We start from the raw sequence: 17,355 nt of genomic DNA on the forward strand, positions 1-17,355 counted from the left end.
ATAATACTCCAATTATTATTTAATTTTAAGTATAATTTTAATTCTTTACATTTAAATGTAATAATTGACAGATACAATTATATTTACATTATACATTGCTTATTACAAATTATAAAACATATGACGCAGTTTTTAGTTGAATATTCCGTGAAATAATAATGAATATTTTTCGTAGTATATGTAAAATATATTTAAAGGTGTATAGCTATCCATGCAATAAAATAGTTTTAAATAATAGTATTATAATTATCTTTCAGTGTATTTTGTACCTGTTCTTAATATTATGTGTGACATTTAAAAGCTCTGACCATACAGTTTATACCAATATGGTGTTATTACTTCGAAAATAAATTCTTAACACATTGGTATGAATATTCTGTATATGTTTTCATAGTATGCAATTAAACTCACTATTCATTTGCATAAAGCAAATATTATAATATAATACTGCATTACATTGTCCTACATTTCTTTCAAGGATTATTTATAACCGGTTAAAGTACCACAAAAATATAAATATGGGTAATGTAACATCTATAAAACTTTGTGTAAATTCAACAGATAATGTGTTAATAAAGAAGAATTAGAATTTCTAATTAATTTTACATAAACAGATAGCATTTGATTAATCAAATTCTGGTATATCATCAAAGGAATAACCAGGCACTTTCTGATAAGCTAAAACAGCCACCCTCATATGATAAGCCCCTGGTATAAACATTAAAATTCCTAAAATAATAACTGGCCACATACGGTCTGAATACTGTAAAAGATAAAAGTAATCATTAAACATGTGTTGTATCAACCAAGGTTTAGCACATTTTTGGCAGTTTGGGATGTCCTTTTAATAAGTCTTACCTTAGAATCAAAGTGTCCACTCACAATTAGGCTTCCCATGATAAGCATGATGGTACCTCCAATAAAAAGAAGAGCTGCTAATGTAATAGCTTTCCATGGTATTTTGACAGGTGGATTCACAAACTGTAAAAATTTTCAAACATTTTACCTTATAGAAAGTATAAAAAACTATATAAATAATATCTAACCTGAGAATCAATGAAACCATTATCTGTTTCGGTAAGCTGAGTATAATCCACGTTGCTAAATTGTTTGTCACCACCAAGTTTCCTTCTGGACATACTCAGTTTATGAATGTGATCTAAAAATTAACCAGAACAATTGCATTATCTTAATTATTATAATACAACAGTATGAATACGTACTGTTTTCCGGTTGTCCGAAAATAATGATTGTTCTACACTCAGTTAACTCTTATAACATTAAAATGTCATGGGTAATAATTTTATGCTACAATGAAATTTTGTTCTGTTATTTTTTTCTTTATTTTTTAAATGAGAAATAAATATAAATATGTATATAAGGTTATGTATTTATTGGCATTTACATAAAAGCACCACAGACGAGATATGAGATAGACTGATTACCAATAGAAATCTATATTCTACGGGCTACTTTATAAGAAAAGTTACATCGCATGAAGTCTATCGTATACCTTCTCTGTGTTAAAATTTAAGGTGAACACATTTCGAGGGACAATTGAAATAACTTATTCCTATGATTTCATAACTAATTTCCTATCGTTTGTTACTAAATATTATAACAAAAGTAGAGAAGGACATTTACCTGCACCAAAGCAGTTCGTCCACATATCAAGTCACAATTGTTATGCACTTATGACCAGAATATCATTCAATTCTTTTTCTTTTCTCAATTTCGATAATGCCAGATGATTTTTGAAAAGAACCATGCATATTTCAAGTTTATTGGGAACAACAGTATTAGTCTAATCTTTTACATGATTAAACAAATTCTAAAAGTACTTTGTACTGTGATTAGTGTATGTCGTTCACTGGTTGCGCGTCTTGATTTACAATTGACGAAAAACACTTGTTCGACAATTTACCACACGAAATGTTTCATCTGAATCTTTTAAACTTGAAATTTTTTATTACGATGCTCGTCAGTTAGCTGAATCGATCTGCAGGAATAAAGAGGTGGAGGAAGCTGGATTCTCCTGCGTTGCGACGTTCTACACAGTACCGTATAGCAATAAGGGGTTGTAAGTAGTAAGGATTTTTCAAGATAAACATTTAGAAAGAGGGCAGTGAAAGAAACATATATGTAAATATGAGAAATAGAAATTAATAATCCTAAATTTGATGAGAAAGTTAAGTAAAGAAAAGGAGAAAAATATACAGGATGTTGCCGATCTGGTGGCACAATTGAAAAGGGGATGAAGCTATACCGAAAAGTAGGTCCAAAGCTAGAGAGATATTTCTTGGTTTGAGGGTCTGTTTCTCAATAAACAGATAATGAAAATGCATCGACATTTTTACGTTATAAAAAGCGCCGAAAAATCGAAAAACATGTGGCGTCATCTACTGTTTGGTACTAACAGTGATTACAGATTCAAGAAGGGGTTATTGTGGGGTCTCAGATACCCCCAGCTAAAAATGAACTGTTTGTTATCGCCGATAGGGAGCGCAAAAAATACTTTGACTTTTAGTTCTCTTCGTTAACACCAGAGGGAACAACTGCAGCGTTTGTGCATCTCACAGTAGACCCAAAATGCACTTTTCTCTTCTAGTTTCTCCCTCTACCACCGGATGACTGCACCTGCATTGTTTTAAGGCGCGCTTCAATATAAAATCAAAATCAAAATACATGATGGTATTTAACGTAAAATAACATGCATTTTCTCCCTTTGATGAACTTTCTTATTAAATTTAGGATATATAATTGTTAGTTCCTGAGGTTCTAATCTTAAAAATAGGTGTTTTTTTATTACTCTTTGTGTTTTACTTAACAAACATCCCTGTATCATTAACAAAAACAATTAGTTTGTGCACCCTGTATATTCAAACTGTATTACCCTTTGCATGCTCGGCGTATTGGAGCAAACATGCTGTGTGCAGTACGATTACGAATATTTTGCACAATAGGGACGAAAGATTAAGGAAACGATGGGAAGAGACGATACGTCCTTCTGAATGTAAACTGCTAGATACAGTGTGAAGAAATAGCTCGATAAATGCGGTCACGTTTCGCTGGTATCTCTGCAAAAATATCGATTTCCACCTGCAAGGTCTAGTTAACCCCTTTTTAGGTTAACAAATCTAATAGTGTCACCTACCAACACATTTCATATCGTAATGGTATTTAATAAACATGTATAAACATTTCTATTTTATCTCGTTTTTAAGTAGACCTCATTAGTAATGATGAATTTCAATAGTTATGAAGTATTTATAGCTATTCACTATCGCTTATTAAAAGCCATTGGTTACAATGCTGTTAAAGAAAATTAAAATTCCTTCCATGAACTTTGATTTGACGCAAAAATTGGGTGGTTTCTGGTATCGGAGGATGACGATACGGCACTGCATCGATTATTGCACCTGCGCGAAGAGTACCGCGGCAGCGTTGGGTGCATGGAGGGTAACGGTGGCTCAGGGGTGGCAGTGCGGGTTCAGGGGGCAGCGAGGGCGGGTGCCTCCGTTGAAACTACCCCTTGACAACAGCCCACAACTGTTTCTCGCCGTTCTGACCGAATTTCACGCCGCGTAACTTTTATTTATTCTCGTATCTCGACTCACCCGGAGGAAGCAAGGATCACGCGACTCGTTCGTCCAGGTAAATCAGCCTTGTCCGAAAACCTTGCTCCGGTAAAACCAAGTGATTTCTCCACTTCGTGTCCATCCCCTTCACGCATCTTGTGGGTCTGCGTAGCACATCTAGAACGTCGGTAATAGTCGGTAAGTACGATTTCTCAAGATACAGTCACGTAATGAGGGTAATTACTGTTTATACATGACATCAGATCATGTCTCACGTATCGATGTACATCATTTATTGCATAGAAACTCGGACATTGCATGGGCTCACGGATGTAACGAATAATTATATTTGTCAGGTGACTGTATCTCGGGAAATCATGATCGCTGACGATTACTGACTTCGTACGCAGACCACAATCCGCATGAGGGGTATGTTCACAGAGTGGGGGAGAATCACTCGGTATACTGAAGCAACGTTTGGGCATCTTCGAGGTAAATCGACGCAACACGATGATGGTGTACGTGAAATAAGGGTTGGAGGTGGATACACGTATATCAGTGCAAAGGTGTCCACGAGTAATCGTTTCAGAAGACGATCCTTTCGCGGTGGTGTGCCCTTGTCTACTTGTTTGTCGCGCGTCGACTTGGGTCGCATAGTGCTTCCTGTTGTGACGTATACGTGACACCGGTGCGTGAGACTGTGCAAACAGTTGCTGCGAACTCGATGACTCTTCGAATGATCACGCTTGACACGCACCCGGGGATGCTGTGAACCTCTAACACGTATGGATTTACACTCGCGTTCATAAGTATCTGGATACTTGACCATCGAGACGATAGTACACATCATTTGCATTTACGTATCCGTACATTGCGTGTACTCGATGAACATTGTATCACGCGTAGAGTATAATGTACATTGATGAATGGTAATTGTTAATCAAGTACGATTTACATATAGAACAGACGATTATGTACATTATACGTTATCTGCGATATGCATAAACAGGATATCCACGTAAATGTCAGTGAATAGAAATTGGTCGAGCAGTAAATTGATTACTGCAAGAATGACATTTTCTTAATATAAAAGCATCTAGGTACTTCTGAAATGTCAGTGTATTTCGAATTGTTAGTATAATTTTAGTGTTCCTTCTATCTTCAATTATTTGATCAAGTTCGCACTTGGCCACTGGAGGCCTATCGTCCTTTAAGTTACGTCAGTCAGATACGGTAATACCTTTCCAGGACACAAACAGTTTTAGCTACTATTTTAATTATTAATGAAGAAAGTAAATTTTGCAGGGAGAAATAATTTATTGATCGTAGCTGGTTTGTTTGCGTGTATCAAACTTGGTAAACATCGAAGGCTTTTGTCAAAAACTTGTATCTGACGTTTATTCGTATAACTAATCGATATTGCTTGTATACGTTTTCTCTTCGGCTCAGGATTAATTAATCCCTTATATCGAAGGTTGCAACGTTGCTAGTATTTCTAATCTTCTCTTTCTCAATAAACTGCCCGTAATCTAATATTTCACGACCAAATATCTCGATAGATTTGTTCGAAATAAAAAGGGGGAACGAAAAGATGATAGAAGAAAGTAAATGCGCGTATGAGGATATGCCTAGGAGAAAACAGAGAAGACGAGTTATCTTAATTTCAATCAATGTCAGCTTCTTGTCATACTATTGATCACAATGATGTACCCCTTGTAGCGCGATGTTCGAACACACGTCGCGTTCACCGCAACAGAAGATTACCATTATCGGATAATAACGAGGAAAATATAGATCGCATCGATAGCTTAGATTTTGTTGACGATGCTCGTCGAATTAAATCATGTTAGACATTACACTGATAACGGTACTCGACCGATAATGCGTTTCAAACCCGTTGAAATGGATCCTTAACTTTCAAACTCACGATTACAAGCGTATAATTAAAATGATAATTTTTGAAAAAAAAAAAAATAATCAGGTTAATAATAAATATTATTAAATCTTAATAATGCGGAACAGTTCAAGGTGAAAACTATTCTAGATTTTTGTCCATCTTCGTACAATTTCCTCGACAGATTAAAGTAAATATAGTTTCTGTGTTTATAATTATCTCAATAATAATTATTTCCTTAGGAAATTCGTAATTCTTCCACTCTCTCCTCTATCGGGCACGATTGCAGGAAAGTTATTTCAGAGAATCAAGGGGGAGAAAAGGTAATTTGGTAGCGGGCGTACGCGTAGAGTCACGTGTTTTATGGGGTTTGAAAGTTTCTACCACTCATACAATGATCTCTCGGTAATTAGTTTCAGCATGGAGTGCCCCGAAGCGATGGAACGAGGACGGAACTTTCGTCTGCTAGCCGAGGAGGAGTTGCCTCGACTCTTAGACTTCCTTGCCGGCTATTTGCCTGAATCCTTAAAGGTGCGTGCAATTTTCCCTCCTGACTTTTATCCACCTTGCCTAGTGCTTACTTTTCAAAGTGTCAAATGTTTGGAATGAAAACATTTTTTCTTTCTTTTTCTTTTAAACTTGCAAGGAGTTTGCTTTTCGCAAGTTGCTTCTTCTCTAAGTTTCATCGCATGCGACAATATTAATGCTTATGACGATTGCAACATCAAATTTTGCTTCTCCTCTGATAAAAGAAGAAACGCAAAATCAACGAATCTTCCGCGATAGGGGTAGAGAAATTGTGTCATTCGCGGTGGCAGGATATCGTAGCGAAGTTCCCCTGGGAATATATCCCCGGTATATCGAGGGAATAAGATTACCGACGCAGAGGAAACGATCCTCTCGCAGTATTTCCGCCGTAACCCGGTCTAAGTGGTCGACCGTTGGGCTAGGTTAGTGTCAAGGTCGCAGCTGGTACACGCTGTTTTCTGCAGCGACCTTCTCCCAGCGATATTTGCACGCTGCGTCCTCGTAAATCCGCGCAAACGAACCTGCTGATCTCCTTTTTTTCTTTTTTTTAAAGAACCCCTCCGCTGGCGTTATAAAAGTACGATTCTAAAATGGATACACTTTTCATCTTGGATAACCAACGATTTTATGACATTCGCTTTGGATCAGTTTCAAGTATTATCGAGTCGTTCGGAGAATCTATGTAGAATCAAATGCGGTGTTGTTTCATGTTCGTTGAATTTACGGAAATTTATTCAGTCACACAAAATATCTAAAGATTTTTCATTCTTCTCGTGTGTTGATTCGATTCAAGTGTAATTTACTCTGCTGTGAACATACTTTGGCGTTTCTCGGACGAACTATAATCCCTTTACCGATACGTTTCAATGGGTCAGATGTGTGTGCACCGATTACGCGATACCAAAGCGTACACTCGCGTTTGTTACGACACACTCAACGATGTGTATAAAAGCTGATATTTTTTTTTTCTTCTTCTTTTTTATCGCTTTCACCGTCGTTCCGCCCCGTAGAACGGGTTGCCGTTTATTTTCACGCTGTTTGCAAGAAACTTTCTTACACACGTAACGACACCTTCTGTTTCAACTTTATTGTTGATGTTTATGTCCGTTCTTTATTGAGTGAATTCTTGCTTGATTTAAGTGGCTTAATCAAGTGGCTTTTATACTGGAAATTCGATTCAGGTGACATTTAAACCGTGAACTATTCCATGCAACGATCACAGAAATAACGAAAAAGTATATCACAATAATTGCTTTCGTTATTGATTCGTTACACGGATTCACGCGTCACTTGGTTTTTACTTTGTTAGTCGGTCAAATAAAATTTCAACATTTTCACGCGATTCGAAACACTGCAGTCTTGGATAGGTGTATGCATATACGTGACAGACACCTGTTAACACAAACGATACTCAGCCGGTAGAGTGTGATAATCGGTCGTCGAACACGTTTACGGGAGAAAGTTCGCAATAAACTTTGCCCACCTCTCCATCCGTAATTCATTTAACGCTAATGAAACTGTTCATCCGAAACGCTTTTTAAAACTTCACCGCGCAATTTTTAAGCTCCAATATTAAAGCGTACTTTGAACTTTCTAGATTCAAACTGTTTCCAATAATTTCTAGGGTTCCCTAGAAAAATCGACATTTCGAAATCGACCAGTTGATATGCAATCACCTAATAGTTAATGATTCTTCGGCTTTTTATACGCGATGAAAATGTTGCGAATTTTATTACCAGCAGATTCTTTTGGCCCCGATTTCTCCCTCTTTCACGGCTTTCACTCTCGAGCCAGCGAGTTTATCGATCTAAAAGAGTTTTGTTTCCTGCTCGTCGAGCGCCGTGAGGCTACCGGTGTTACAACCGTCAGCCACGCCACCTTGATTCTGGTACCGATGTGCAAGGTGTACCAGAGTCAAGGCCACGGTCGTGTTTCCGTCATTAATAACTTGCCGTCGATCTCGTAATCAGTCTATCATATCAACCAGCAGATTCCTTCCTGTCACTCGATGTTGTAATTCTTTAACGTTATCAAACTTCGATTGCTTATCAACGATCCCGCTGTATATCCTCTTTACGAATTATCTCGGTCGTTGAGATAACGTTTGCGAATGTTTGTAACTTCCTCCCGGTGCGCAAACTTTGAATGAATTGTCATTTTCAAAACTTTCGGAGCGTCTCCTGAGAAAGGACTCCTAATGTCTTTCTACTGAATTTCCAATTGTCAGAAACTGAATAGAGATTTGCTTGTACACGCTCGCAGACAGGATTTCCCTGTTCCTTTTGCCAATTCCATTTCGTGTTAGCAGTTTGCGCGTGATTCGGAAGATTTAACGATGCCCGTTGGTACTCGTGTTGCGAGCCATAATGCTTGGCAGGCACGAAACGATGCCGCATACCGAACGCGTCGTTTATCCCGGAATAAAGCTCCGGTGTAGCCGGCAAAAAGACAGGGTCAAGGCCGTGTCCACACGTGACGACGTATCGCACGTACTTCAGTACACATGTATTTTCGAATCCGCATTCGAATCGATGCTTCTTGCGCGTCATGCAATTCTCACGGCGATGCTTAACGAGCCGCGGCAATCAGACTGCGACATTCTTGACAATAGATCGAACAGCATTCGTGCAGCTGTTACAGAACCTCTGTCTTTCTTTTCTATGTTTCCGGCGAAGGGTTGGGAGAAGCGCAGGGGATGATACGCGTCCTTTCTTTCTTCTTTTCTTTTCTTTTACGGTGGAAAGTTACAGGGCGATAAAAGTACTCGTGCTTTTGAACAGGAGTTAGAAGATAGTTCTTTTTGTTCAAATAAATAAAGGTAAATTCGAAGGTTTACGAATTTCGATCATAAAAATAAAATTTTCTAAATTTTATCCTCCTCTTAGTTTTAGAATCACGATAAATTGACCAGCAACGGAAGTCTATATATTGAAAGTAATAAAGCTGCTGGATCTTGAAAATCCACAGCCATCGCGTTTACATACCCCGTTCTATTATTAACCTTAAGGCAAGTAAATTAGGTTGCATGACTCTTAACTCGTTTCAAACTTGCCATCAAGTTTGTTCAATCCTATTAAGTAGAATTTACGAAGGTGACTCTTGGCTCTTGCGAGAAGCTAAGTAATAAACCATCTTTACTTCATAAAAATAAATATCAAGAAGAGTCGAGGAAGAGAAGCAACGGAGGAAGTTTTAATAAACATCATTCGGTCGATTTTAAGCGAACGAGTCTGGCAGAAAGTTTAATATAAATTTAACTTTATCATTACAGTTAACTTTGATAGGGAATCAAATTGAACGAGCTAAGGTATCTTTAAATATTATTCCCAATATTGCTATTTAACTTTCATTTTGAAACGAATCGTTACCCTGCGTCTCGGTTGAAACGGTCTCCTTTTGGAGGCACATTTTTTCTCAAAGACATCAAATAAATTCGGACAATTCGTGCGGCCTTTCTCATTCGCCTTGTCGTTCCCGCTGCTTCTCGAGATCAAACCGGAGATATGTAAATTTCAAGCTGGTTATGCTTCACGTGCCGCGTGCGAAACACTTTATTACGGGACGACACATCTGTGACTTTGAATATTTCAAAAAAAAAAAACACGAAAGCACGCTTCTACTTTATACCTTCCGGAAGAACGATCGAACGATACGCGTACATCAACGTTTCCTTTATCGAAAAAATTCACGCATTCAAATGGAGGAGCACTTTCGATTTTCCTTTAAAAATATTTCAACGAGAAGGTCTTAGCCCGTTTGCTGGGCAAACACGGCAGTTTTTTGGTAAATGGGAAAGAAAATTTAATATGCAAGAGTATCAAAGGTAGCACGTGGTAGTTATTTCACGGGACAACGTCTGGAGCGTCGCCCTCGGCTAGATTCCTCTTCATCTAGCAACTTCTTCGTAAATATCTACCTTTTCATTTCGCGCGTTGCCTTCGAAATGAAAGAAACTTCCCCTTTAACCACCCCCGACACCTTGTGTTCTCCCAATTCTATCGTGAGATTAAAAGATTTTCAAGATTTCAAAGAGTTTAATTCTTCCTTTGTTTGCTAGACAATCGTCCATTTGGTAAATATGTAAGAAAATGTTGAAATTTCTATTTTATTCCAAGTTTCCATCGTAATGTCGTCTGTCTGTGTCACAGTTCCATCAAACACTGTTGACCTACATGCGGGACAGAGTATGGGACTTTCATTTCTACGTGGCTAACAACTGGCCCGAAGATGCTATCTGTTTACATTTTCCAGGCATGACACTATCTGTGAGTATATAAAATAAGTACTTATTCATTCGTTATTTTTTTTCTTCGATTACGATTAAACAGCGATCAATAACGCCAACACAATTGCTATTTTCTGTTGTCGAAGGATTCGTTTCCGTCACGAACATTGCGGAGAAATTTTTCGAAATAAATGTTACTACGATTTCTCTTTGGTTACAATTTTTTACAAGCTTCGAGAAAGCGGATTTAATTGTCAGACGGTTCCTGTGCTTCGAAAACGTGCATCGACGTGCAACAATCAAATACAATGCCAGTTTCATTGAATTTAAGAGAAGAAAATAAAGGAATAGGTAAATGGTCAATTTGTGACGAGAAAATTGAAGAGAAGAGGTAGTTTGCGTGTCTACTGCAAATTTATCTTGTTTCCTGTCGTATCGAGAAGGGGGTGCAGAAAAGTTGGCCCACATCCTTTCTTGGCTAACGTCCAATCTTTTTGTTTCACAGCCTTGCCAGTCCATTTCCTGACCTATCCCGCGACTCCTCTAATCTAGCTGATCCTATCCTCTTTAGTTAATTAACGTGTCCGCGATCCTGTGCGTTCGACGTGAATTGTTACCGTCACACGCTCCAACCAGTGTCCTTCCACCAAGTTACTCGATTCACAAATCAGAACGGGGATGAACTTTGATATTTCGAAATGAATTTACCGTTTCTACCGATTTCGAAGCTAGTAAATAAATCAAAGATTCGAGTTTAAAATAAATGAATATAAATCGAAGATTAATTAAGGTCACGGCAGTGAACCTAAATTTGTCGCTATAAATAATTTACGTAACGAACGATCTTTCGCAACTTTTCTTACTTCCAGCCTGAAGGATAATTAATAAAATAACCATTTCGTCCATTTTCAGCCACACGGTTTGCTGTTCGAGAGCGTGGGCGTGTTCTGCCCCAACGATCGACTGGAACTACTCAAGCTGTTAAGGGAGGAGGACATTCTGATCGACTGGTCGAAGCCTCTTTATATTAATTTCGTTCATTACGACATCGCCGAGGAGTTGACGCGTCTGTACGAGGGTACAGGTACCATCGACACCGTCGTAGGTGACGTCTACGTGTGCAAGGATTACGAAACCCTGAACAACGTCGGGGAGAGTGAAGAAGATACCGATCCCGACGTTCAGGTTCAACCCCTGAAGGCCGAACACGCGGAGGGTATCTACGAATTGTATCCAGCGAACGACATGGAGTGCCACGAGGTCTTCCTACGATTGATTAGGACCCTTCCAGCCGCTGGAGTGTTTGCGAAGGGTAGTCTGGCTGCTTGGATGGTTCAGTCTTATTACGGGGCTATGTTTTCCATGCAGACTAAACCAGAGTATCGGAGAAAGGGTTACGGTACGAAATTAGCAAGGTAAGCAAGATTTTTCTCTGGTATTGTACGAAGAATTGGGGTTCTTCAAAATAGATGTACCGATTTCATAATGAAAATAATCGTAGGTATTTGACGAAACGGGTGGTCGAGAAAGGTTATCAACCGTTCGTGGTGATTCGTCCTGAAAACGAAGCTAGTCAGAGCCTGTACAAGAAGCTGGGCTTCTGGAGGCTCTACCAAATAGTCCGTATGACGTTTATGCCCACCGAGTGGCAGGACGACGAAACCGAAACGAATCGTATCATGAGGGAGAACCTGGAGAACGCTGTCAGGCAGTTAACTATCGAACAGAAAGTGGTGGACGCGTTGAGAAGCGAAGAAGAGATTTCTATCAACGAGGAAATTATAGAAAACAAAGACGAGGTGGTGGAATCTTTGAACGACGAAGAGAATATCGAAATGATCGTCGAGGAACCCGAAGACAAAACGGAGAGTCAACAAGAGGAGATTATCGGGTCTGTTGAAGAAGGAGAAAGAATAGACATTACAGAATTGTCGGTGGAGGAAGAAACTAGCGGCGATGTTGTACCAGAAGACGAAGGAACTTCTGGTAACGATGACGGTAGTAATCAAGACGATGGGGGAACAGATGCCGGGGACTTGGATAATTAAATTATACGATTGGATTATTCGAGCAGAGGTCCATGATTTGTATCGCGTCGGTCGCTCGAGGGTGCGTTCTTCTCTTCAAGATCGACCCGGAGAAAGATTTGCCTCGCACGAGAATAGGAGAACGAGTTTCACCAGCGTTCGGAATATTATTATTTCAAATTCAATTTATATCTGTCGAAGAACGATTCGAGATGTATGCTAAAGTAGACGCAGTTACCTATTATTTTCGGGAGATTTATCGTCGATCGCTGACGAAACTCTAACCGAATAGTTTGTCACGAAGAAGAACTCTCGAGCGACGCCGTTTAACGGGTGACAGAGAAGAGATAAAAAAAGTTATTTTACGAAATTTAAACGATATATTACGGCACCGCGTTCGTGCGAGGCTTCGATTCGCGTACGAAGAGGCACGATTCTACGTACGGGTTCCTCATATCAGACTGTTCGAAGAATGTCGTGAAGGTCTCAGGAATCATCTAGACGTATCCTTTGAATTGCCAAGGTTATATTGTTTCAAAGTCTATCCGTACCGTGTCTGGTATCTTCTTGTTATATACGTATGTGTATATATTTCGGGATAAAAGCTGATTAATCCCAAGAATTTGAATCCGGAATCGAATATTTCTTCAAAAGTTACTCGAATGTTTTGTTAATTGTTTCTCTTATACTTTAATGGGAATTTGTATAAATACCCAATTTGTTGTCCATTGAATTAAAAAAAAAAAAATGTAACAGTACAAAGTTCAACGCGTTGATTCGACTTCTTGTTGCACAAAGAAAGTTAAAAATTTTAAACTATGAATACGTTAATTTATTTAGTGACCGAACTCTACGATAGACTTTGAGTAACAAAATGTTCGTATCCAAACGATAAATTGTTTGTTATATGTGTCATGAAAGATAAAGAAAAAAGAAGAAACAAACCGTGTGTGACGATAGAATATCAGCCACGAAATGCGCGACCGTTGTTAGAAAACTTTCGCGCTGAATCAGTCTGTGATTATAATTTCCTTATGTAAAGTAGCGTTTCGAGCAAAAATTCAGAAGCCTCGTGCGACCTCGACACGCTTTCCTTAATACAAGTAGAAGCCAATTACTGTGCCGGCGCCGTTCGACCCGTAGTAGTCAATTTTCTGCCACGTTCGATTATAACGATAACAGCTTCGATTTCAGCAACACGTTTCGATCATACAGGGTGTAGAGAAGAAAGTTTTCCTTCCGACCTTTCTTTTTTTCTATGGCTTTTCAAGCACACTTCTACAGGGTGTTACAAAATCGACCGACTCAACTTTACAATGTTCTTGTTATAATTTTACACTACTTACTATTTATTTTTATTAATAGAATATAATAGAAAATTAATGTTAGACTTTGCAACACCTTGTATATTTGATTGTATCTTCAATAAGAAAAAAAAAAATATATATATATTTAAATAATCGAGAATTTTGTCCAATCTCGATATTTCTTGTACTTCTACGCTTAAAATTTCGCAAGAATAATTGTTCGATCGATACGCACCGACGCAGCAATTGGTGTAGCGTGCGAGCCAATGATAATAAAATTATGAATAGCGACTATCATATAATTAATATTACAATTAGTTACAAAATATACGTTGTATGATATGGAAATATACCGCGCAAAAGGAAGCCTGGTCAGCCCGGCTACGCTTACCGAACGAGAACCATCTCTAGTGTCTAAGTATGTACGTAGTTAACACTATTTGTATCATTTTTTCTACGTTTCATAGGACGAGGATTAAATCGGTGCCGATATTAGAGGCGGGTAACGCGTAACCAGGAGAACACAGATTTTTGAGAACAAAGAATAAGAGGTCGAAGCTGGGACGTCCGGGCGATTCCTCGAAGGCCCTCAAAGACCCTCGTTTATTTTGGATTTTCGACGTTTCCGGGGGCCAGCTGTGATATTTTCCCCATTCCACTTACGCTATGGTCGCGGTACCAAGCTTAGATCTTAGGTAAGAATTGGTTGTCGTTGATGGGACACACCCGAAAATGCTCCTTGAATTCCATTGATGTTTTGCCATCGATATGCATCGCGTATCGTACAAAATTTCTACTTTCGTGTCCGTTACATTAACTGATAGTTGGAGGACCAACGGTATCGGGAATAATAACGCGAACAATTAACGACGAGCTTGTTGCGTATCAAATAGTCGATTTCGAAACGTAGAAAGTCCAATATAAATTGATGACATAAAACTATTGCGAAATAGCTCTTATGGCATATCAATTTAAAGCTAAAAGTTTCACGAAAATAACATTTGATATGCAACAATAACATAAGAAATGATTTACGTTTTGACCATCAAAGAATTTTAAAATTAATTGAAAGTACGGCAACATCAAAATCGTCCTCTGAGCATAAAGTATTTTAAAATACAAATTAATCGCACACGTTACCTCGACCTCGTTTCCAAATAGCGTGATATACACTGAAGTTCGTCATACAAGTTGTATTTAAAAAGAAGAAGAACAGTTTAAACGATTAGTTGATAAGAATTTGTGAAAATTGGAAACGATCGATCGGTTTAAACGTACGCGAAAAATCACCGTAATTTCCAGAATCGCTTTTGAATCGATAATTTTAGCTATTCCGAATCGTAACTGCGATTTAACCTGAGCCATATTCCCATTATTATTTCGTACACTTCCATCTATTATGCACAAGCTGGAATGGAATTCGCGAGTACAATTAACGACTAACCGGAACGGTTATTACGAGAGACACGGGAATCTCTTAATCGACCCAGCGAAACGAAAAGTGCATCGGGTGTCGTAGAATCGCGGATGCAAAACAGTCGAAAAACTGATCATAGTTCCTACAATTTTAATTATTTCTACCTTCAGAATTCTTTGTTGTAATCAATCGGTGCACTTTTCGATTCCGTCTCACCATGTCAATTACAAGCGTCATTTTTTGCGTCGCATCGTCGTTCATTAACACCAGAACATCGGTACAATTTAGATCAAATTAACGTTTCATAGCATGTACAGTATTTGTGTTTCGAAAATAATTTTAATTTCAGGTTTATATGTTCATAAATGTTTAAATGTCTTGTAGGTAATGTGAGTTCCATAAATACCGATCGTTCTAGTGTTAATGTACACTTAATGATCTATGACGAGTGCGTAGCTCGCACAAAACGATTTCTCGTAATGACCGGACGACATTTCATTCCGTTGCATAGGTTTCAATGGATTAATTATAAAATCTTAATTTGCTCTGAATTTCTCGCATCTGTTTAACAAACGATGACTAAAAACCTGTTAAGCAATTATATATTCTTTGTTACAAATACAGTATTTTAAAATAATAGAAACACGTATTTGCTAGCTTATTTTTGTTTTAATTTATATTTACATTAATTGAACAATTTTTGCTTCGATTCTGATCTGAAAAGAGAAAACACACAATCGGGAAATAGTTTCTTTTTTTTTTAAATTAAACTTTTGCAACGGATCGTAATGAAAAAAGTGTCTGAATGAAAGAGGTCTCGAACAGAAAGCAACAACGAACTAATTACTACCATGAAATTAATATGGATCCCGCATCTAGTTTGCTAATTCTAGCGCAACACAAGTCAATGTCTCGCGAAATAGGCCTAAAATCCGTCTGTTGACACCTAAACAGCACACTTTCTTCTACAATTATTGTAAATATATTATAATATACGTATATATATATATATATCCTTCCTATTTCCTCGTGCACGTTGCCTTCCGCTACAACAAACTCTTTGTCTGGAGCAACACTTAAACCTCTGTCGTGCGACATATGAAAGTTACACAAAACAAAGAAAATAATACTAAATAAATGGGAAAAGAAAGAAATTATATCAGAAATACAATAATGATCGCAGGTCTATCCCGTTGTAAACAGCGAGGGAACAGAGAGTTAACCTATGAAATGTCGATGTGCGCATATAAGTGCGTACAACGATTTGTATGTTGATAAAGGCGAATAATTCGCAGCGTGAAACGCGCTAGTTTTGTGACAATTGGACATTGGAAAAGAGCTTTGGGTAATAAATCGAACAAACAAATGATTTTTCAACGACTGTCTCATTTATTGTATACTCCCCACTATCGACACGCTTCTTCGGCGTACCTCGACCCATTAACGATTGTTTTCATTTCGTTCGAGTCAAATATCAATCGTTGAATTGTTTACCAAACCATTTGCAAATTTATTCGTCTGCGTATATCTAATGTCCGTTTCTCTCACTTACTTTAGTACAACTACAAGTTGACGGTGTCATTTTGCTTATACTACGGTTCGGTAAAAACACCATACGAATATCATCAGTTAATGAAATAAATCACACTTACGTTTAACGTAAAAACTAAGGGGAGTTCGCAAAACGCAATGGATGTACGGTTACGTTTCACCAACGTTGTATCTTGTTCTTCGTAAACACATAATACTTTATTTTAGGGTTAAGGTAATCGTGAACAACGATGCTTCTTCGTTGTTCGATACTTAATACTCGAAACTGTCAGTACTCACAAAACTGTTCATGATATATCACAATCTCTTGGAATTGGAGTAATAACTAGTATCGTCCTAACAATGAAACGTAAATCTCCCATGAAAATGCACAACCACTACAATCCTGTTAATTATTAGCGAAAATAGTTCACGAACTGCACAAATCTACACATCGTCGAGTGTAAGGTTAGAGCACAAAAATTTATTGCGTAGTCGTTTACTCGCAACGTTCGTCACAAATCAGTATCAAACCAATGTAATACTAGCCCGTATAAAACGTAATTATAATTGTGATAAAGTACTCATGTAAAAGACGCACTGAAGATCCAGCAGGAAACGAAGCACAGTAGAGATCTCGCAACGGTCCACCATGAACAGCTCGGAACGGAGAAACGTGAACGATAAGAGACGACAGGTGACTGGAAGCTGCGCCATGCGCGTTTCTCGCTCAACCTCGGCACCGCTCGAGCGCGGTCGTCGCCACTCGGGCGCCTCCGGCGGCGCGTGGTGGGGCGAGCAGTGTATCCGTGACGTCACATAATTAGAGTAAATACAAAGTAGTCTTGA

At 38.3% G+C, this 17,355-nt stretch overlaps 2 protein-coding genes across 10 annotated transcripts; one reads left to right on the forward strand and one right to left on the reverse strand.

The window, feature by feature from the left end:
• Window positions 1-235: 235 nt before the first annotated feature.
• LOC114873752 (transmembrane protein 230) lies at window positions 236-17,318 on the reverse strand. Of its 6 annotated transcripts, XM_046286822.1 has the most exons (5): window positions 1,645-2,013; window positions 1,224-1,308; window positions 1,047-1,159; window positions 859-981; window positions 236-763 (listed from the first exon to the last, which is right to left on the reverse strand). In XM_046286822.1, the coding sequence occupies exons 3-5, from the start codon at window positions 1,137-1,139 to the stop codon at window positions 626-628; spliced, it is 354 nt and encodes a 117-aa protein (XP_046142778.1). In that variant the 5' UTR covers window positions 1,140-1,159; window positions 1,224-1,308; window positions 1,645-2,013; the 3' UTR covers window positions 236-625. The 6 variants fall into 6 exon arrangements, with proteins under 6 accessions (XP_046142778.1, XP_029038234.1, XP_029038238.1 ...); XM_029182401.2 differs by lacking the exons at window positions 1,224-1,308; window positions 1,645-2,013 and adding an exon at window positions 17,091-17,318; XM_029182405.1 differs by lacking the exons at window positions 1,224-1,308; window positions 1,645-2,013 and adding an exon at window positions 17,108-17,190.
• On the forward strand, window positions 3,378-16,353 carry LOC114873751. Of its 4 annotated transcripts, XM_029182398.2 has the most exons (7): window positions 3,692-3,776; window positions 3,935-4,361; window positions 5,715-5,795; window positions 5,886-6,003; window positions 10,149-10,265; window positions 11,138-11,640; window positions 11,727-16,353. In XM_029182398.2, exons 4-7 carry the CDS (start codon window positions 5,893-5,895, stop codon window positions 12,271-12,273), a joined length of 1,278 nt encoding a protein of 425 aa, XP_029038231.1. In that variant the 5' UTR covers window positions 3,692-3,776; window positions 3,935-4,361; window positions 5,715-5,795; window positions 5,886-5,892; the 3' UTR covers window positions 12,274-16,353. The 4 variants fall into 4 exon arrangements, with proteins under 4 accessions (XP_029038230.1, XP_029038233.1, XP_029038231.1 ...); XM_029182400.2 differs by lacking the exons at window positions 3,692-3,776; window positions 3,935-4,361 and adding an exon at window positions 3,579-3,654; XM_029182399.2 differs by lacking the exon at window positions 5,715-5,795.
• Window positions 17,319-17,355: the final 37 nt, after the last annotated feature.

This window comes from Osmia bicornis, chromosome 8, assembly GCF_907164935.1.
Source record: "Osmia bicornis bicornis chromosome 8, iOsmBic2.1, whole genome shotgun sequence".
In the NCBI taxonomy this organism is placed as follows: Eukaryota; Metazoa; Arthropoda; class Insecta; order Hymenoptera; family Megachilidae; genus Osmia; species Osmia bicornis.